General features: G+C 41.4%; 1 protein-coding gene across 1 annotated transcript in view; it reads right to left on the reverse strand.

Annotated features, from left to right (window-relative positions):
• The window catches only part of sgsm1a (small G protein signaling modulator 1a), a gene marked incomplete at its 5' end in the record, with an annotated part of 29,969 nt that overhangs the window by 6,560 nt on the left and 799 nt on the right, over nt 1-22,610 (reverse strand). The window contains 16 exons of the mRNA XM_080499445.1: nt 556-738; nt 838-966; nt 1,769-1,914; nt 2,050-2,114; nt 2,582-2,711; nt 3,381-3,524; nt 3,615-3,750; nt 4,826-4,989; nt 5,128-5,195; nt 5,786-5,910; nt 6,381-6,518; nt 6,883-7,028; nt 7,267-7,334; nt 7,427-7,579; nt 7,844-8,006; nt 14,556-14,631. Of these exons, the coding sequence (XP_080355571.1) occupies nt 556-738; nt 838-966; nt 1,769-1,914; nt 2,050-2,114; nt 2,582-2,711; nt 3,381-3,524; nt 3,615-3,750; nt 4,826-4,989; nt 5,128-5,195; nt 5,786-5,910; nt 6,381-6,518; nt 6,883-7,028; nt 7,267-7,334; nt 7,427-7,579; nt 7,844-8,006; nt 14,556-14,631 (2,034 nt within the window). The remainder of the gene's footprint in view (nt 1-555; nt 739-837; nt 967-1,768; nt 1,915-2,049; nt 2,115-2,581; nt 2,712-3,380; nt 3,525-3,614; nt 3,751-4,825; nt 4,990-5,127; nt 5,196-5,785; nt 5,911-6,380; nt 6,519-6,882; nt 7,029-7,266; nt 7,335-7,426; nt 7,580-7,843; nt 8,007-14,555; nt 14,632-22,610) is intronic.

Genomic DNA, 22,610 nt, shown 5'->3' on the forward strand with positions numbered 1-22,610 from the left:
CAGATGCACACAGAATAGCAAGCGACACAGAGTCCGCATTCTGGTCTTCACACTCGGACAGTCAAGAAGTAAAGCCACCATAACCGTCCACAACCACTCCACAATCTCCTCCACAGTTCAATTTAATTCTTCTCTGCAGGCCAGCCTTACAAATCATTAATCTAAACTTCCATCAATTATTAACAAAGCTTAATGCGTTTTTAATTACTGTGTAGAAAAATGGATCCGAATATTTTACCAGTTTACTGTTGTTTTGATGCTTCAATTAATCACAACATAGGTACATTTATACTGCTCCTTCAACAGACAAGAAAGTTTTCCCCATTAGGATTTCTTGGAAAAGAAAGGGGCCCATATTGGAAAAGTTTAATTGCCGCTTGCTTTAATAATAAATGTTGTATCACATTTATATTACGTATATTTCTGCTCCCTATGAAGCGCATCGTATTCTCTTAGGGATTTGCCTGCATACTTTTTAGATCTATGCTCCACTGTTCGTAATGTTTCAGTGTGGGTGATTTCTGTGATCTGCTTATGCTTCTCTTACTCTTTTACCTCATTGCTCACAGTGGAGTCGTGATGGGTCATTTTCTGACTGGAGCTGTCCATGCTCGCTACGGAGGAGCACTTTGCTAAAGCCGCGGCGTGCTGCTCTTTCTCACGCTGGCGGACAATCTCCTCACAGCTGAGCCACTCGCGCATGGTTTGCTGGTAGTGCACTCGGACCTGATCGTCCACCTGGGATAAAGGTGAGCAATCCGGGATCAGCAAAGAAGGTGGAAAAAAGGTTGGCGGGCAAAGATATAATTGTGAAAAACAAAAAACAAAAAAACAAACCTCTTTCCTCTCAGCCTCTGAACTCCCAAACTGGTAGTGACCCAACAGGAAGGGCCAGACTTCTTTACGCAGGGAGGGCTCCACGCCACCAAAATACACCAGCCGCAGCAGCTCCTGCTCTTTGTAGGTCTGGAATACATCTCTTGGGTTAAACTGATACTTGAAATGCAAGACAAATAAAAAGCATGTTTATCTTGTCAATATATCATTTGTATGCAGATATTCTGTGATGCTGGGCTTTTTTTTCTGTAGTAACCGAAGCTATATAAAAATATCAACATTGCGCTATCATAACAGCCTTTATGTTAACAGCAGGGATAATACAACATTTTTCAAAGCTTCCAGAGCAAAAGTTTAATTTCTCCAAAATGTGGAGCAACAGATGTTACTGCACTTGGAGAAAATTCTCTGAATGTTGTTGATCTTTGCTTTTGTTGTTCTTCTTGTCGTCTGTATGCTTCCTTTTTGATCCTATTGGAGTAAATCAAGTTTCGTTGTGGGAGATCTAAACCCACAATCCACTGTACCATTGTTTTTATGGTCAAACTTTGCAACACTAAACACTAGAGAAAAACAATTATTCAAGCCTATAAAGATAAGCTGCAAAGTAATACAGAAGCTAAATATTTAGACTTTGTAACTTCCCATCTCTGCCAAAGGTGGACTAGCTTACCTCAGTAATGAGCACATATGCACTCATGTTAGTCATGAAGAAATAATCAGCGATAGGAGGAACATTTAGCATTTTACACTGTCAAGTCAAATTCTGCTAGACGTATCAGCTCTCCAGACTGACAGGACAATAAGTCACGCCTCATGCACACGGATGGTGTGAGCCATGCGATCAGCATAGGATGAATACTGATGAGACAAAGGATTAACAGGATGAAATAGAGGCGCGTGTGTGTGTGTCTCAGTCAGTGATACTCACAGAGCAGTCTTGAAGGAACGTCTGCCACACATCAGTGGTGAGCCCTTTGTAGGCATCGCAGGGCACGTCGGGCGCCACAATGGCATGATTGACAAGAGCGGAGAGGTGTGTGCGCACAGTCGACAGGTGACGGCAGTACGCCAACCCTGTTTGACAGTACAGTTAATTAATTATTACTTCTACAGAAGAGCGTGCTAATTGAAGCCAAAACATTTCCATAAAGAAATGTTAAGAGGAAATTGCTTGAAGGGCTTTTTTTTCAGAATCGAATGAACACATACAGCCATAAAATGCCCTTGAGATGATTTGATTCTTCATGTTGTCACACAGCAACTTCAGAGGAGTTCTGCAGGAAAACGGAAAATAATCGCTTTATTCATGCGTAAAAACACGTTGACATTGTCAGTTCCCCTTTCTTCAAACACTAAGATTGAACTGCCATTTAATTAATCATGGATTAGGGATGTTATTCAAATTGTCTTGAATCCCTATGTGCCTCTGTGTCTGATGCTTGTAACAATGTTTGGGCTGACCTTTTATCAAATGAACTATTGTGCTGTCGTACAGACACAAATGGCTCAGCAGGTTTCCCCCCCCCATTGCCTGCAAGTACGTCTTTTATCTGCCATATCAGTTAATTCTCCCGGGAGGCAAATGTCACATCGTCATCTGGTAAACAGCTGGATTCTTGTCTCTTTCCCCTGCGGTTGGAGATCTTGGGGAGTGGGTGCGTCTTTGCAGCTTTTTTGAGTGGGTGCCCTGGTCTTCATTTTCACAGGTCGCTCGAGCAGGGAGATTTTTTTGGTTGCTCACCTCTCGTGGTTACATCCTTTTGGCAGTGCACCATCGGAGAAGCTCCCCTGAGAGCAGGAGGAACACGACGACTTCCTGAGAGTGGGATGCCACATCGGGGCTCCCTGATCCATCAGATCAGGAGGAGTCACTGCACACACACACGCACGCACGCACGCACGCACGCACGCACGCACGCACGCACGCACGCACGCACGCACGCACGCACGCACGCACGCACGCACGCACGCACGCACGCACACACACACACACACACACACACACACACACACACACACACACACACACACACACACACACACACACACACGATCATTGTCACTTTAAAGAGCTGCACACACTTTCAGCAGCAGTTACATTTGCCCTTAAATGATTAAAACAGCCGTAAACAGCTTCGCATGAGTGTAATTATGCAGATCAGTTGTGACTTGCCCCCATTACTTTAAAGCACATTTTGTATTTGATTCCTGTGAAGACGACGCACGTAAAGAACATTTAAGCGGTCTGAAATGGATGCACAATTTGAAAGCATGAAGGCATCGCCGTTGATTCTGTCCAAACAAAGAGAAATATCAATTGAGCATGATCCTGTTCCCAGTTCAAAAGTTACATTTCATCTGAAATCATTGGTTAAAAGGTTACTGCACTGCAATCAAGTAATGCAACGTGGCTTTAATATCGCCAGGCATCAATAAAACTGGCTGCAGGCGCACAACAGGCGAGGAGGATATTAGATGCAGGGAATTAAAGCAAGACAAGCTGACAGATAGACGGACGAGCTGAGGTGTGATGGTGTTACAGCTGTTTCCTGTGACTGATGGGGATTCTTGAGGACAGCTGCAGGACCTCTTCGGTACAACCAGGGTCCCTGTTTTTGACGTGGACTGTCCACTCAGTTGAATTGAGAGGGAGGAAGTCAGATGGGTAGCATGGGTTACAATCACTGTAACAAACAACGAGCGACGTTTTCATGAAAAATAAACAATCCGGTGAGGCGCCTCAGCATCTCGCATGTTTATTTGGTTCCACTCACCAAACTCTGATTGACTGTTTGGGAAGAGGATGCGGAAGACATAGTCTGTGGCCTCGTCCTCCTCCTTATCTGAGACCGAGTCTGAGGATCCAGATCCCTGAGGAACCCTCTTCCGCAGCTTAGGAAACACTTTGCCCTGAAACAACAAACTAACTTATCAAATGAATGGCAACAACTAAAAAACCTTATCCAATGGAGCTCATTTAAGCCGTCCTTATGAATTAAAAATGACGAGTGTCTGTATGATTAATCCTATTAATAGTGGCTGAACATGTGTGGGTGGATTTCATTACTCAGGATAGCTGCTTTCACACTGCTGTTCACATCCTCAAAAAAGCATCCAGTCATTCACCAAGACATTTTTTTTTTGTGGTGGTGCAGAGAAAACATGAAGTCACACATTCGTCACTGTGACTCCCGAACAATATTGCAGAAGGACTGTAGTTAGAGGACTGGTGTTGGCAACATGCATTAGTTAGGGGAGTGTTTTTGGGAGTGTCTGTGGTCTACAAATGTTCTCATCTGTTCACTTTGCCAGCATGTGTCTTGGATCATCATAGAATGAGGAGTGATTTATCTTCCATTAGCCCAGTGGTTCTCAATTATTTTCTGTCAGGCCCCCCCAGAGGACAAAAAATTTTTCAGGCCCCCCCCCCGAATTGTACTACCATTGAGAACCTGATAATATTTATTTATTTATCTGTATAAACCACTGTGTGATTTGCTGGCACCAGCATTCTGCATACAATCGCCTGATTATCAAAATAAATTAATAAAATGAGCTGGAGGCCCTTTTTTTTATCGTTCAAGCATGAATAAAGACACTAATACTGAAAGTTGCACCTGCCTCACGCCCCCCCTGACACCCCACCACGCCCCCCCAGGGGGGATCGCCCCACCATTTGAGAAGCACTGCATTAGCCACACATTTATTCTACATTGGTATATTCTTGACATGTTTTGCACAGATTGCACAATTCACAGAGTTCAATCTCTCATAAGAAATGCTACTATTGGAATTGGAACTGGCTTCTATCATGAAGATGTGTGACTTCACATTTGGAGATACACTGTCATGTAAATCAATAATGCACATTGTCAACTATTTGTCTGATTTTTGGTTGAGCCACTATAGCCAAGACGATGAAGGTGACTGAGTGAATAAGGATTTTTTTCGAGAGTGATTCTAGAGAAAGGGTTAAAGTACTGACCTTCCCCCTCTGAGACCAGAGTGGAGGATCCAGCTGGCCGTGAGGAAGAAGGCCATTCTCCAGGCAGGAGAGGAACTGGAGCAAATGGCCTCCTTTGGGAAAGCGAAGTGGAGGCCTTTGGATCCCATCCTGACTGACAAGCACCACCGTCCCCCCACTGTCCACTGAAGGAGGTAAAAGAGAGATGATTTTCTCATTAGTTATGATAACGTGTTGCCTGTAAGGTTGATTGCGGGTAAAAAGAATAGAAGCCATTAATTAGCACCAGAATTGCCAAAATGTTAAGGCTTCTATACACTTACCTTGCTGATGACAGTGCAAATAAACTATCTCCTCCAGAGGGATTGTCATGGCATAGTCCCAATATACACTGAAAAACATGGAATGAAACACAATCAGTATATCTACAATTCCACAGTAATTTGTAGCACATTGAGTAGATGTCAAGCTCAAAACGAAAAACAAAATCCAACAGTAATGTTTACCTATTATCTGCTACTCAATCTCAAGGGATGTTAATTTTATGGCTAAGAAAAAAAAAAAGTCAAGCTTGGGCACACAGAGAAGCAGCCACAGTTGCCTAGTGCAATAATCAATTTTGGGCTGAGAGAAACCATGCACAGGCACAGGAACATAACATGGTTTGCCAGCCTGAGAAATGTCTGACGGGTCTCAGTCAATAAACCATCTGTTGGCTGCTGGTGTGCTGAAAATAAGACTCATCAGATCAGCAGCGTTTTATTCAGTGCACCGAGCCCCTGAGCCACACAAACAAGCTGCATTTTTCAATAACTTGTTCAGTTACACAAACAGCGTAAGGTGTTTGCACTTCTTTGAGGAGGCACGTTACATGAGAAACGTTCTTATAGCATGAGGAGGTTCACTGATTATCACCAGATGCAGGTTTTGGAGAGACAGTCATTACAATCACAATCTATTCACAGCTGGAGGATTTTGCACCTGCGTTCATAGTCCAACTCTCCAACTGAGCCGTTCATGAGCTGATTGGGGGTCCACTTCAGTGTCATGAGGTCAGCAGTCTGGTGCAGAGAGAGGTAGCCTGGAATAGCCTCCATGTCATCCCTCTAAAACCCCCACGAGGATAGATGTGATTAATGTGAAGGGGGAAAAAAAACAAAAAACGCAGCATTGGTCAGTAGATACAAGCCTGAAAGGGACTGTTGTGATGCTGGAGAATGAGAAGAGAATCTACATATTGGTAACACATGCAAGCAACAAAATGATTTGTTTCCTCTAAGGAGATGGAGATACAAAAGGCTCTTAGTATTCACCACACGTCCTTGTGTTGCTATTATAGTGCAAACTAATGAAGTCTGGGATGCTTAAGCCTCAAAGTATGGAGGCTTTCGGGAATACATCCAGGATAAAAACGTCGCAGAGGAATATGACAGTTGTTCTGAGATATATAGGATGACGGTGTAATATATCAAAGCTTTAGCTTGCAGTGCAATATTCCTGAGCTTTTAATAAGATTGTTTCTGTGAAGGGCCGTATCTCCATGTCTGCAGTTGCTGAACATGAAGTAGACATTTACCGGTTGCACGAGGACATTGTTCTTTCCAAACAGAAGCGTTGCCCTGTTGTTTTGATGAAGTGACTCCACGTATTCACGAGCGGATGGTGAGGGAGAAGGTCGTTCATCCATGCTGCTGCTGGAATGCCGCTTCTGGATCTGCACATTATCCAGACAGAACACATCAAGTCAAAAAAAACTCATGGCTAACATCCAGCCATTCATTTGCACCAGTGCAGCCTCCCATGATCCCGGTGCAAAAGACCAGTTTATTTCGTGCTGCAGTGGGTGTTCTGAGTTCCTGTCGTTCACTGATAATATCACGACTGAATGGTTTCAGATGCACTTGTTTCTCTCACCTGGGACACGCTGTTCTTCAGCTAATGCAATAATCTTCGCAGGTTCTTCAGGCAGACAGTGAACATCTCAGAACAAAATGTAACCGACTGTGAGGCACTGCACGTCTGCTAATACACTGGGAAGGCACAGGCTGAGCAAAAACCTTTCGGTGAGTAATACCTACACACAGTGCAGGCCGTTTTGTGGGAGAATCCAGCCTGCAATGGGCACTGTGGATGCGGTGCCTTTGGACCAACTCATCTGCAGACGGGTCCGTCCAAAAGTGGTCTGCTGTCTTCATCTTTGTGTACTCCAAAGCACAAGGTCCAACTGTAACAACGGTGTAAATATTTAACGTATTTTTTTTTTTTAGACACAAGAGATACACCAAAAATCAAGCGGCTACATTTTGGAACGACAGGTGAAAATGCAATCGACAGGGCTTGAAAGGTGGTGGCACACTGAGAATGGGCTTGTGGCCTTTCTATGGGGAGTTTGCATGTTCTCGCCTCCATGAGTATGGGTTTAGTTCCACAACACAAATGGTTGCAAAGTCAAATTTCATTACCTAACAAAGATGCAAGGATAGGACCGTCCACTGGGTCCATGAGAACAGCTTCTTTCTCGTAGTATTTACTAGAAGACAAAATGGAACAGAAAAGATTTTGAGGGGACATAAACATTCAGTGACACAGCTGGACACGTCAGGATTTGGTGTTTTGGTGTACCTGCTGTTCTCCACCAGATAGAGGACAATCTTGTCCAGCACCTTCTCAAACAGAGCCGTCCTGATCCAGAGGTTCTTCATTCCATGTGGCGTGAGGCTGGGCAGTCGGGGCATTTTGCGAAGGCTGTCTTGGCTTTGCAGGCTTTGGCTGCGCCTGCAGACGGTGAGTCACAACTTTTAATGGCAAAAAGCATGTTTTTAAAAAATTCCATTAATTAAATTCCACATTACATGAAGCTAATAGGAGAAGAGATTCAAGTTTCAAATGGCTCATCCACGTGAATTATTCAAAAGCTTTTCACAAAGGAAAACCTTCAGACAGACATTTGTTTTTGGGGACAATCAAACAGTCTTTGAAGGGAGCTTTGAAGCCTGCTGTGATGTGCGAGTACGCGCTCGTGCGCTACGGACGTCTCACTTGGTCTCGATGATCTGCTCCAGCTCCTGGGCCTTTCTGCACAGCTCCTCGGCTGGGACAAAGCTCTTCCCAACCTTCATGAAGAGCGCTGCTATCTTGTTGCTACGCAGAAAACCTGCTGCCCGCCGCTTCAACCCATGCAGAACACATGCCTCCACTGCAGCTGTGAGGACACAAAGACACAGTTGGAGAAAAAGAAAATGTATCTTCCCACTGCATGTCAAAGCAGCTGAGCAATAAAGAACGCAATAATCCCACATAATAACAAAATGATGAATAGCCGCAGTTGGAAGCAGAAAAGAAGCTTTTGTGGCACATGTTCTTGCCAATGAAACATCAGTATTGTAAGTATGCAAGAACAAATTTCCAAAAATAAATGACTTGGAAGCAGGAAATAAAGTTGAAAAAACACAATAGTTTTGTTTGTTATTTACTCATGAAGGTAAAACAAAGAAGGACTAACATTCACTGCATTCATTAGCAGCTGCGCTTAAGTTTCATACGTTTACAAGTTTTCATGATTATCAAGTTTAGAAAACATTCAATTTCTTAATGCAAAAAAAAAGAATCAAGAAGTAAGATACCCATATCCTAAAGAGGTTTTATAGAAAACAGGGTCTTGGCATGTTGTCAACATCAACAAATCAGTTGGTTTGGCTTTTATTTGGACTTTTTGAAAAGCACAGAAAGTACTATCTTGTGACCTTAGAGCCATTAAACTGCAGCCTTGAAGTGTGGGTATACTGTAATGACTCATTATGCAATCATGATACTAGGACTGCCTTAATTAGTCGTGAATGGAGTTAAATTACATCTAGACACCAAGGAAATTAAAGCGTTGGATATATTTCTTTTAAACAGAATAAAGGCTCAAATTGGACTATATCTCGCTATAATTTTATCATAAAGCCGAATTGAGAAAATAAGTTAAGTTGCCTGGCGACTCAAGGCCAAGAGACTCCCTTCTTACATGAATCTGACGTAATAATGCCAGAATGTCATGAACAGGATATGCACCGACAAAGCTCGCTGCAGCAAATTACACCTCAGTTGTTACATCATTTTTCAAAACTGGAATTGTATTTTCTTTTTCATGAGACTCACTAGTCTGATCTGTTACTGGCCTCAGTAGCTCAATAAAGTTTTTTTTTGTTTTTTTTTATGAATCCAATTTGAAATCGAATTATATCAGACATTTAATGGGGGGAACTGTACGTGCATGTGAGTGCAAGAAGACCCATCTTCAACACCAGGTATTTCTGTGTGGCATTTTTTATGTTCTTCCTGTAGATTTTATGGGTTCTTCTAAAACATTGGCTCCAAATTGGCAGTAGGTGTGAATAAGTATGTGGGTGATGATCTGTGTTTGTCCTGTGATGAACAGTATCATGCCCATGGTGTACTCTTTTTCCACTTGGACATCTGGGACAGGCTCCGGTTCTCGTGAGCCTCTCATGGATAAAGCTGGCCGAGACGCTGGTGGATGCATAATATATCAAACCTATAGAAGCACGTTTAGGCTCTAAAAATCTAGCCGTTTAACTCCATCGTACGGGAGATTTTCAGAATTGTTTATACAGAGGTTTTATGTACCGGTAATTACCAAATGCAGATGATCTTTTCCAGTTTATCCCATGGCATGTTGACACACTTCCACAATCACTTGACTGCGGTGAAGAACAGACACCCTGCTTCCCTCTCAGGCCTACGTGGCAGCGCCTGAAGCCGTGTTGACATTTGAGTTCGCTTTCAGGACTAATCCTGTGGCTCTGTTCACATGGGGTCAGGGGTAGGCTGGGGTTGCCATGGAAACCCCTGTTGATGGAGCGATCGAGGTCTGGGAGAGATGAGCGGAGGGAGGGGCAGCAAAGACTCATCAGCATCATGATCTCTTTCTCTTTTCTCTGCCGCCGCTGTTTCCTCCATTCTCCTCCTCTGTACCACTGCTGTTGTTATACTCTCTGTTTGTAGAAGGCTTCGTCTCATCATAGGTGATGAATGTATCATGTCATCTTTTCTTAATCTTCTTTTCCTTCTGTCTTTTGGTCCTGATCTCACATCATTATAAGGGCAAGCGGCGAAATGTCAGAACAAAGTGCTACATTAAAAGGTCTCTCGATGGAGTTTGTCATACTTGCTAACTAGCCTCTGATGGCACTGGGCCAAAAATAAAGAAGAAGCTCCTTCTTTGAATGTATAAAATAAAAAGTGCTTCTTACATTCATGTTTCTCACACTTTAAAACACATTTTGAAAACTACTGCGTATCCACTGTCATTGCAGCTGAACCATAAAATGAGATTAGCAGTATGTGAGAGTTCCCTTTAAACAATTTTCTTTTACCCTATTATATAGCTATATATTTATATATTTTTTCACATACAGAGACTTTAATGCATTTAGGTTTGATCTGGTCTCTCTTTTTTTAAGAATTATAGTCGCTAACAGTATGAGAAAGGAAGCATTGTGTCTGTGGGATTCCTCCTTCACACAGCCCCTCCTGGTAAAAACAGCGACCACACTAAATTACCTCTAATCATTGTGCATCTGTGGCGACTGAGGACACTGGGGGACTGCCAGTGACACACAGCTGACTAACATTTCACCCTGAGCACCCAAACCAGATTTAGTGTGGGCATTTGAGTTTGTGAGTGGATGACTAAAAAGTACCTGATAATGTTGACTATGAGTTAATTATTCATTCATAAAGCGAGCAATAGGACAGAGTCGAAATATAGTTTGCCTTATTTTTCGATGCATTTGTTTTTGTCATGTAGTGGCTTTTAAACTGTAAGAATATATAACAAAACCAAGGTTTTGTTAGCTGCCTGAGAAGGAATCAATGTCGTCATGTTCTGCTGCCCAAATGTTACACAATAATGCTCTGAGCTGCAAGTTAGCGGCCAAACAGTGCATAAAAGACAAGAGGGACACTCCGGTGACAGGGTCTGGGTATGCATTTGTTTATTTACCTCACGGTTCAGGTTTGTGCTCTGATGTGATGTGATGCCCCTCTAACTCCCCTCTCAGCTCAGGTCATCGTCTGACACAACCTTCATGTCCCACACTCCGCTCCATGTTGCTCTGCAGCTCATTTGATCTTTCTTTGTTGTCAGCTGTGAGCCGTCGTCTCTCCTATCCTAAATGTTTGTTGTCTGTGCCAGCTTGTCTCTCTTGTCAGCCACAGTTTCAGCATCTCGTTCCAGCCTTTGTTTTTTTGACCTTGCCTGTATTGCTGCTTTGTTGGTGTGAGTACCTGTTCCTGAACACTGCCTTCCCGGTACCTGAATGAACCGTACTAATCCGTCACCATGCTTGTTCTGAATTGATTTTAAACACTACGCTTACGGTGCTTTATTTGCTCTCATGTTAGCTATTGATTTGCATTGTGGAGCAACATTATTATTGAGCATTCATCCGGACTGACATGAAGTCCTGATAAATTATACTGACATAAATTATTGAGTAAGTCCAATACTTAACTTGAGATTATGTAGCAGCTGTGGGGTCTTTCAGCTGAATGTCTGGTGAAAAAGCTTCTCATTTTCATTTGGTCAACAGAGGTTTCTTTATGACAGTGTATTATAGTTTCTTCCAGTTCTGCATTTTGGTCTGATCCTGGGTCAAACATGTGGGGCTGCATCGTCTCTTGAAGTCCCACAGCTTCACTTTAAGTTTTTCAGCAGTCTGCTGATGAAGTGACATTTTTAGCTTTAATTGCTGTATTTTCTTATTTTGACCCATTGTCAAAATATTTTGGTCTAAAACAGTTTACGTTAGAACAGAAAGGGGTGTATTTCCCATGGCCCACCAGCAAACTGTTCCGAGGTAAGACGACAGTGAATTGATTTTTCTTACTTCTCGTGACTATTATAATGTGTCAAGGAGTGAGGTCTTTCATGTTTTTATCTTTGATGTACAGCCGCTCATTGTTCTTCAACATTAACTCAGCGGTGGTTCACTTCCTCCATAATGTCTACATATTATAATCTACAAGGGCAGCTCATCAATGAGGCCATGAGGGGAGGAGTTAATTGCTCCTCCAGGGAATTAACCACCAAGCACCTCTCCCATCCTCCACTCACGCTGCTCTTTGAACAGACCACAGCTGAGAGAGGACGTGTAGTAACAAGCGCCTCTATGAGGATGAAGAGCCGTGAGGAGGAGGAAGATGAAGCCGGCTGGAAAAAAGAACAGGGAGATGAGCGGGCGATCCTGATCGGCAGTACGTCCACAGGGACACACTATAGAAGCTCCTTCCCCAGCAGCTATTATCGATTAATATCGACACGGCAGTCTAAGTAACGCAACGACTCGACATGCACAATCCTCACGACACTGACATAATGATAAAACTGAAACTTCCAGCCACTGTAATGAAACCTGTGCTCTGAGACAAATTATTTTCATAACCTAGAAGAGGAAAACCAAAAAAAAAAAAAACAACTCTGGGAGGTTTAGTCAGCCATTGATGTGAAGGAAAGGAGGTCCAACATCTTGTGCTGGTTTGAGAGGATTTCAAGCTGTGCTACAAATTTGTTTCACACTATGAAATTCAAATAGGCTTAATGATTTTATGCAAAAACCCAAGAGGCACAGCAGCAAACTGGTTATATTTTTATATTATCTTGATTGGAAGAAGGGATACTATTCTTAGTTTGACCTTTTTCTTTTACACTTCTAATATCTTCAGTTTTTTTTAAAATGAGCTCAATAATGTCCATGAAACTGTCATTGCAATGAGTTTACCTTTATTATTTATTATGAAATATGTGCAATTTATGTGGAAAAATTGTCACGCAAATAAGGTACAAGCAGGGTTTCATAAATGGGATATTTCCTGGATATTGTTACTGCTGCGTCTCCCTGTGAGTGTTTACACAGCGGTACAGTGATGACGACTCATTCATTTCCTTTAGGGGACATTTTGTTGTCGCCCTCTTGTTTATGTCATGAAAGCACAGTCGCACATTTCAGTAGATTTCCAACAACCTCATAACACTGAAAGTGCAGTCTTTGTCTGCACACATGGGTTCCAACTCATAAAAATAACACATTCTCTGCAAGCTGATAGTCACTTTATTCGCACTGAAATCCCCAAATATATCGAAATGTGGATTGCAGCACTGGTCTGAGCCAGACTTCTGACGGGTGTGAGCGTCTGCACGTGGGCAGTGTGTTTCTCACAATATTCAGACTCTCTCTCAGAGCGACTTGCAGCCAAGAACAACAACATTTGGTAAAACACAGCATTTATAATGCAAATTTCTAAAAGACACTGGGGTATGTCTCTTCCCGATGCTGTGACTCAGTTTGGAGCACAAGTCATTTTCCAACCCCACGGTTGGTGGTTCAATCCCCCATTGCTCCCTGATCATCTGTTCCTGGGGAAATCCAGGTTTCTACCAAGACTGATTGAGCAGCTTGTGAGGCAGCTCACAGAATGTGCAATATAAAAACTACTTTTATTTGTTATTTTACACTGGGTTTTAAAACTCTTTCCACAGACAGAAAGTTGTTCAAAAGTTGCTTGTTTTTGTTGTTGTCGTTGTTGAGAAGTCAACTTCTTCAAGACAGTAGATCCAAATAAAGCTAAGAAGCAATGCAGTTGAGACTAGTTTTCACATGTGGACCCAATTTAAAATGTGTTGCTGGCCAATAATAACTGGACATCAAACTGCAGTTTGACCATGTGATTTAAGAGCCATTGAGGAAAGATTTCCATGTATCAATAGGAAATGGAGTTGTTTTTTTCAGACTGGCTCAGTACAGTATCTGTTAGTCTGATTTATTTTGTTACTTTTCATTTGTTGCCCATGCTTTCAAAATCCCCTGGAAAAACAGAAAGGGACTTAATCAAAATGTAAGTGGAAGAAAAAAGCCAATCTGCATAATGTGCAGCAGTTGGAAGTTGATGAAGAACCACTTCAGAGTAGAATTTCATGCTGAATGAAATGAAAACGCTCACGAAGACAGCAGGCACTGCCATGCTGAACAAAACAAGGAAAAATGTCTTGAAAAGGACAGGAAGCTTTAATCTTACGTCTGTTACTCTGAAAGAAGTATTATAATGGCTAAAGACATGTAAACAAGGGTTTTTTCCAATTATTCCATTTGTGGAGTGCATTTATTGTGTCACATTCAACTATTACAATTATCTGAATAATGTATTTGTTATGAAAATGGGCTCAGTGAAGGCTAAAAGGAATGAAGGACGAAACAACCTTTGTAATTCTGATGGCCCGGTGATGCATTTCTGCTGATATTATCATGTATTTGGGCACATTACACTTAAGTTATGAATAAACATTATGTGAAGCAAATAATAACTGAAATGTTTTGAAATGTCAAACTTATATTGAAGTCTTGGGGAATATAAAACGTGATAGATTTTAAACTGACAAACAAAAAATTAAAACACGGCGCCAGGTCCTCACAGTGATGTCAAATCTGCCTGCGTACACACTACTCTGATCCACCTATCACTTCATGTGTCAGGTGTAGTATGGAGTCATCAAAAATTCTGTAATTGATAGACGGCAATGTTATTAAAACTGATCATTAATTTTGTTTTGAATAAATCACATATTGTGAAGCTTGGAGACATTTCTTACAGTAACTTCAATGTTAAGACAAAACCAGGCCTTTTAAGTGTTTTACAGCTGAAATGTCAGCAAAAACCGTGTGACTCAATAATGTGTTTGGTTACTCACCACAAAAGGACACAATATGGCTGCTGTCTTCGTGAACAAATTTCCTGGTAACAGCTTCCTCCATAATCTGTTTCACCTGTCAAAGACATAGCAGACGCTTGGTGACTCATTCATTAATATGCCACAACTGGTACAAAACAGGCTGTGAGACAGTGATAAATATGTTTTATTAGATAATTAGAAGATTTGTGAATCTAATGACAGTGTGTGAAAAAAAAATGTGTGTGTGTAGGGGGGGTGTTGGGGGCATACTGAGATGAAAAGTAAAAAAAAAACCAAATACAGAGAAAGGACTAGGACAAGTGAAGTTAGAAAATGAGTCACCAGCTCTCATCTCGAGGACCGGTGGGGAATCGACGTTGTATAATTGGAAGTGGGGAGGAGGGAACGCAGAGGACAGTACACCAGTCACCTGACCATTGTATCTGAACATCTTATAACCCTCAGTGAGAACAATTGATTAAGTTGCGCGCATGCAAGCCTCACTTCTTTTACCAGAGGCGGACAGGGTCAGACTCGTGCTCACAAAGGTAACGCTCATTAACTCGCTGTTGTCGTCATGGCGGAGCATTCTTGTCCCTGCTGACACGGCGACGGCGACACACTGATAGTGAAAACAACCGGTGAATGACTCTCTCTGGTGGCTATGGAGACCCCCCCCCCCCCCTGTGTGGGTTTTGATCTGCAATCTGCAGGGGGAAAATCAACCTCCGGTCATCGCTGCAATTTCCTGTTGGAATGAGTCTGTCCACAATGAGTCTATCGCATTGCCGGGGCCACCTTCTCCACACATACATGCACGGGTTTCTAAGTCTCTCTCAGGTCATTCATCGACATTCACTGCAGCCTCTTCCCCCAGTCACCACCACCACAGGTGAATTCCAATCCGATTTCTTACCCTCAATCTGTTGTAACCCTCAAAAATACATTTGAAAGTGTTTTAACAGAGAACCAAACAAGACACACACCGGTGCTCGACTGCACTTTATATACTATGTACTGTATATAACAACCATATAAAACGCATTTTCCAATCTGTACTTGATCCTCCTGTTTGGGGGTGTGATGATCACACCTTTTCCTCTGAGAGGCACTTTTCTAGTCATGAAGCAGCCAATGATCCCAGTTAGAAATTTACAACTGGATCATAAAATTCTCAAGGTGATAAACTTCTGGCCTTGGGTTGGATTTTCCACCAGGACTCAATTTTACGGATCAGTGATTTTAATAACTAGTTTAGTTATCTGTAGCTTCACACAGATGGAGCATAATGCCTGTAACATTTCACTGATGGTGTTTGGGTCGTGTTAGGAATTGCACAAAACCAAAATTTAACTGGATTTGTTCAAATATATTTAGGATACAAATGTAGTCATTGAATTAAAAAGACTCAATCAGCTTGCTAGCTCGCTTTATTTCAATTGTGGATATTACTTTCAGCTCATGTGGTCTACTCTATATAAAATATGAATATTTAAATGAATATTTTGTATGCATAATGCAAAACTGCGACTTTTAAAAGACAGAGGTTAGGGTGGTAGGAAATACTAATACTTGATAACCGTTATTAAAAAACAAACAAACTGGTGGAGTTCTATTACCAATTAATGAAAACACAACTATCTACTTGGAAAAGTGATTTGGCTGGCTTAATTGTCAATTCTCTTAATTATCATGTCTTACAGGTGCAAATGACTGTATTATCGTAGTGTTGCTGTGACATATTACTGGAGCTGTCAGCACTGTGTAGGTCAGCCTGATTCACTCATCAAGTTCAGCAGGTGTTACATCCATCAGTTTGTGTCAGCTGCGACTTGATGCTCAATTCCGATTCTTTATTTGCTGGGATCCAATTTTTTTGCTGGAATCCGATTTTTCTGCTGGGATCATTTCAAATGCGATCTGCTGTGTGAACGTGATCGGACCCGATGTTTTTGGGCCCCAGAGCGCATGCGCAGAAGACGACGTGAAGTGAAGTAGAGCACGCACGCCAGTCAGCACAGCATCACTGTGTCCAGCCCAAACAGCGTAAGACCCACATTCCACAATAAAAACCAACCCAAATCTTAGCCTGCCTAGGAATCATGTTAGTACCGTAAAACTATTATATGTACAATAATGAAGACAACATAAACACACAAATGCACGAAACCCCCCCCCCCCCAAAAAAAAAACAAAAACGTTAGAGGTAAGTTAAAAGGTAAGAGAGTTTGGCTCCCCAATTGGGGGACACCAGCCATATCTGGCAACGCTGGTCGGCCTGTGTAGATTAATGTTGAAGTGGTTGTTAAACACAGGACGACAAAATCAAGACAACACGATAAGGGAAAGAAGAAGGGTAATGAAGAAAAAATGTGATACACCTGTTTCCCCCTCCCTAGTGTGTATAAATCCACTTCCCTTCCTCTATGCCTCTATCCCTTCCAAGACATCCCACAATTCTCCTCGTGTTATCTTTGTGATGAAACTTTCTGCTGTCATACAGTCCTTGCTATAGCAGCTATTCAAGACAGAAATGATTAAATTCATAATAGTAATCATTATGCATTATGTCCCAAAATAGTAGTGCTTATTAAAAATACAAAGACCTAATAGGGCTTAATGATATAAACTAAATGACATTCTAATAGTGACACCTGCACATTCATATTGTAATTCCAGTGAAGGAGAATTTCTGTTTCTGTGTTTTGTCCAATATATATTAGCAATATTGAGAAAATCACAAACTGAACAACACAACAGACCAGACAAAACCCCATGGTAAAACCAGAAACAAAAGGAAATAACACATTTGGGACAAAGACATATATACTCTCATATTGCAATATTGGTAAGAAGTCGTGATTATAAAGCTCATGCTGTAATATCTCACAGAGAATATCCCATTAATGTGGATGCATAAATAATAATTTAAACATGTTGGGTCTGTCCACTGATCCCTGACTTTTCTCTTATTATTAATACGTGATGAGGACCAAAGTTACCCTGTCTTACAACCACTTGGGAATAAAAATCAGCAATGCCTCAAGACCACATTCAGTTTTGAACGAGACGAAAAAAACAAAAGGAAAGCCCAAACACTGAATAATGAGGCAATGGTCGTTACACAAATTGAGTCGCGTCAGTGGCATTGTTCTCTTCAGCATCGTCAGAAATGATTCATGCTGCCAGCACAACCGAGACAGTGGCAGTCTGAAGTGATGAACACCCGCTCTGCTCTTCATCACACTTGTATAAGAAGGCACGCATCCGCGCAGGGCAACATATACAGTGAAGCACAGGGGACTTAAATGTACCTGACCTATAGAAAGCTGATTGATTTGCTAACTGGATATGGCACACATCCTCGTGCCATCCCTCATCTCTCTCATCTGGGCTACAGATCAAACCCCTGAGGGCTTTATATGGTGAAGTGCCTCGGCACAGACAACCCGCGGGTTTCTATGGAGACAACACGTGTCTCAAATCTGGCTGAAAGATGCATAAACAACGTTCATTCATCTTTGTTGATGAAGGCAGGTCTATAAATAAAGTCACTAAAAATATTTCTATATGCGCTGCGTTGAGTAACTTCAGCTAATGTTCAGCTGTCAGGTGTAATCGAAAACATTTCACCATTGAGGGATTCATCCTCCTGTGGCAAAACATACTTCCATTCACGCTGAAGATAAAACACTGAGCGTGCTGTGACACCAGTCATTATATACATGTGTCGCAGGAGCAAGGCGTGATGGGCTTGCTCTAACTAACTGCTCTTGCTGGAGGGTATATGAGCCAGTGTGATAAAAGATCTTCTGAGTATTCCAATTAACTGCAGCAATAGCGGAGCCAAGAAATAAAAGCCAGGGAGAAAGCCCCATCCATTAACACCCACCCTTCATTATTTATCATCTCTTTGGCCACTGAAGGATGAAGGGAGCACACAGTCGGGGGGAGGAAAGAAATCCAAACAAAATCAGGACGATAATTCCTTCTAATCTCATAAATGCAGCGATTTACAGAAAAGATTTCAGAATTAATATATAGTGTGACATATCTAATCGTGAGTAAATGTCGGGAACACGACTTGAGCGTCAATAAATCCATCTGCTGAAAGCACTGACTGAAGTCTCAACGGTCTCATTCACCCTCTTTCCTGAAGCGTTTCATTGGGTCTCGTGCGCTTCTTTCACAGATAAAGTTAAGAGTGCCACCTTTTTCATGAACAATCTGTGGACTTTCTGAGAGCCTGGTGAGGTCACGGCTGAGCTCACAGCGTCAACGTGAAGTAACCATTGATGACACATCCTGTACCACTGGAAGCCGAGCAGCACAAAGCAGCTGCATTCAATTAGAACCATTTCACTCAAAAAAAGGCCATCAAGTTTGTTTCGACGTTACCAAAACCCTCACACTCAAGCTTCTTCTCTCAGGAGACGAATACATCTACCCAATAGATTAAAAACATGGATGATATGGTGCATTCATTTGCAACAGGGAAATGGGAAATATACTTACTTTTACTTATAAAACAAACCCGAAAGTTGTCCAACTCGGGACTCGCCACATGGACTTAATGCAATTGTGATAATTCATGCATCTACAAGAAAACAACCAGATTATTTCCTCATGATGCACTCTGCCGTGATCAAATCTCATCGTCAACAATGTGAAAACAGCCAGATCATGTTAGCCAAGTGCAGTTCGTGAGCTACCGGAACCAGCAGTGGTTCCATACGAGTAGAGAGTGACGTCCGTTGATAATTCTGACTTGACAGGGCAGAATTTCAACCGTGTGTTGACTTACATGGGTGATGATAATGTTGTTTGTCCAATTTGTTCGCCTTATTGTGTTGCTGTGTAAACACTCACATTTGTCATGGGGGGGGTTTGCTGACTGGTTCGTTTCCAAGTTCAAAGCTGTATAACAAATGACTGTACTACATCACAAAGAATAACAGCGGCTGTCCATTGTCAACTGTGCACCAAGATGAAGCAGAAAATGTCTTTTCACTATCAACACAGACCAAAACTGGTCTTCCTCAGTCAGAGAAAAGCAAGCAGTGCAACTTAATGGTCTGTTTCTTGCGCTCCTTTAGCAAACACAGGTGTGTTTTTTTTGTTTGCGGTGCATGTGTGATATTGAAAAGGACAGAGGGAGGAGCACGATCAGAGAGCACAGGACGCCTGAGAGAGAGAGACACACACACACACACACACACACACACACACACACACACACACACACACACACACACACACACACACACACACACACACACACACACACACACACACACACACACACACACACACACACACAGGCCCAAAGCGAGCTTCTCTATCAAAGCTGGGCCAAATAGGAACTCTCATTCAAACCAATTTTGAGTCAGAAAGTAATTCTGCCGTCACAAATGGACTGTGCTCTTTGGATAATGGCCCACATCCAGGTATATCTTATATCTGAGCAGACTGGTGGCACCAAACCAGCTGGACATGATGGATGCGAGTACACGCAGCATGCAGACACCATATGGCGCAGCCCACACGGAATGACACGCTCACGGAATAAATGGCACAAACAACAGCATTTATGTCGAGTTCAAGTAGAAGACATATTGCTAAAAAAGCGATAAACAATCATGTCCCCCAAAAAATAATGCAACTCAGAGTTGACTTCAGCATATGTGAGCAGCGAGGTATACCTTTACAGGAGGTATACCCCACCATTTGTTTCCCTTAAGCTTGGATCAATTGGGAAGAAAAACTGAGTAGATGGATGTTTTCCCGACTTCATCAGTGGACAAATATGCAAACTTAAGAACTGGTTTAACATAAATAATCATTGAACTTAAGTAAAACTAAATTTGTGGTATTTGACAATGGTAAAAGGGACACATATGCACAGTTTAAGGTAGACGGTGTGGAAATTGAGAGGGTTCACGAAAGTAAGTTTCTTGGTGTGATAATTGATGATTAAATAAATTGTAAATCTCACATAAAACATATTCAAAACAAAATATCAAGAAGCATCTCAGTAATCAATAAAATAAAAAAACATACTTGATATTGATATTATTCATACATTATGTATTTACTATTTTTCTTGTTAATTTGTATATGTAGGTAATGTATGTACAGTATATATATATATATATATATAGCACATAACACATCTATCTATCTATCTATCTGTCTGTCTATCTATCTATCTATCTATGATAGTTTTTCATTCACTGACAGACTTAAAGACATCCACAGCCTTTATTCTGAAGGCTTTAGTGACCTCCTTAGATCTTGACAGGACGACACCTCACGTTTTGGAAGCGATGAGAAAAGACAGAAAGCATAGTGAGACGGCTTAGCCCCGTCACTCTCCAGCCAGGTTCAAAGATGGGTTTACTCTGGAAGCTTTATGGATTTAAAACGCTCAAAGATACATGGTCGTATCATTGCATGAGACAGGTCTGCCTTTTTAAATGTTGTTCAAGTCATTACAATCAAGGAATTTGGATTTAGCTCCATCTCTTATGTTGCATTTGCTGCTTAAGTGTTAAAAAGAAAAAAAATCAACAACATTTCAATTGGATTGGTTATTACTTCATGATATTGAAATTCTTGATCTTATCCAGATTAATGTTGATATTCATTAAGTACAACATGTGGATAAAATGATCTATCATGCTAAATAAGAAGCTGTTTTGCTGGTCAGTCCAAAGACTCCATCAGCCTGCAGTTTATACTTAGTAAACACTGCAAGGAGTGGCTGTGAGTGACACAGAGGAGCCAGCTTTAATCATGGGAAGGGTCTGGCCTCGCAGATAAGACTACAAACCAGACTCAAGAACAAAACAAATCACACCAAAGTCTCTAAATCCCTGCTTCACAAGATGCAGCAAGTGATTATTTATGTTTAGCAGAAATAAATTCTCATGATTAATGAGGCAATTACAGCAGCAAAATTGCATTTTTTTTTTTTTAACTAGGAGATCTTGAAAATGGCAGAATCTAGACAGAAAGAGTGCAATAAACATTTAACAATGCACCTAAATAAAGCTGCTTGCAACTGAAAAAAAACAACAACACAAACGAGAGAGTTCAGGTTGTATTGGAAAACTCTGATGATTGATAATGTCTGCTGTAAATGATTAGAGAGCTGTGGGTGATAATTACAAAAAATAAAAAATAAAGCTATTTGGACAGAGGGAAACAAACATATTCGCAATGGCACACACACACACACACACACACACACACACACACACACACACACACACACACACACACACACACACACACACACACACACACACACACACACACACACACACACACACACACACACACACACACACAACCGAAGGCATAATAGCTTGAATATGAGCTGGTAGAACTGTAAATATTTTATCACACTGTTATGACTGTGTTTCTATTATTAAAGTAAATTCTGGATTTGAGTTTTAGTTTCCTTCCAGTTGCACCAGCTGTTTACATAAGATAGCCTACATACGACAGAAATGAGTTTGTAAAACCGATGGATGAATGACAATGAAGAATAAAAACTAAAGAAATGAAGATGTGTGGACGTGTCCCACGTCTTATAACGAATCAAAACATCTCATGCTGCAAATGTGCTCAAGTAAAGTTATGACAACCATAACGAAGGCTCAATTAACTCCTTCCCATGCCAGGATGGATGAGGGAAGTCATGTACCACCTAAAATTGTGAAAAAACAACAACATACTTTGCCAGAAAAAGCTGAGTTTAATACAAAGTAGTCTACAGCCTATTTCTCTACCATTACCTGCATCAGACTGTAAAGACGCTTTGCATTCTTGTAAACGTGTAGTTCAATTGATGCAGCTGAGTATTGTTTATCATTTGAATGTTTGTGTATATGTATGTGTGTATACAGTATATATCTATGAATACGTGTGTAAATTAATATCCTTGCTGTTTCATGTATGTATATACACATTTTGTCTTTGTCTTCCCTTCAAGGTCGCCTGTCGGGATGGGAGGCCATAGGGTTGGAGTCTGTATACTGTTCTATATGGTATTTTGTATGTCACTTG

This window comes from Blennius ocellaris, assembly GCF_963422515.1.
Source record: "Blennius ocellaris genome assembly, chromosome: 7".
In the NCBI taxonomy this organism is placed as follows: Eukaryota; Metazoa; Chordata; class Actinopteri; order Blenniiformes; family Blenniidae; genus Blennius; species Blennius ocellaris.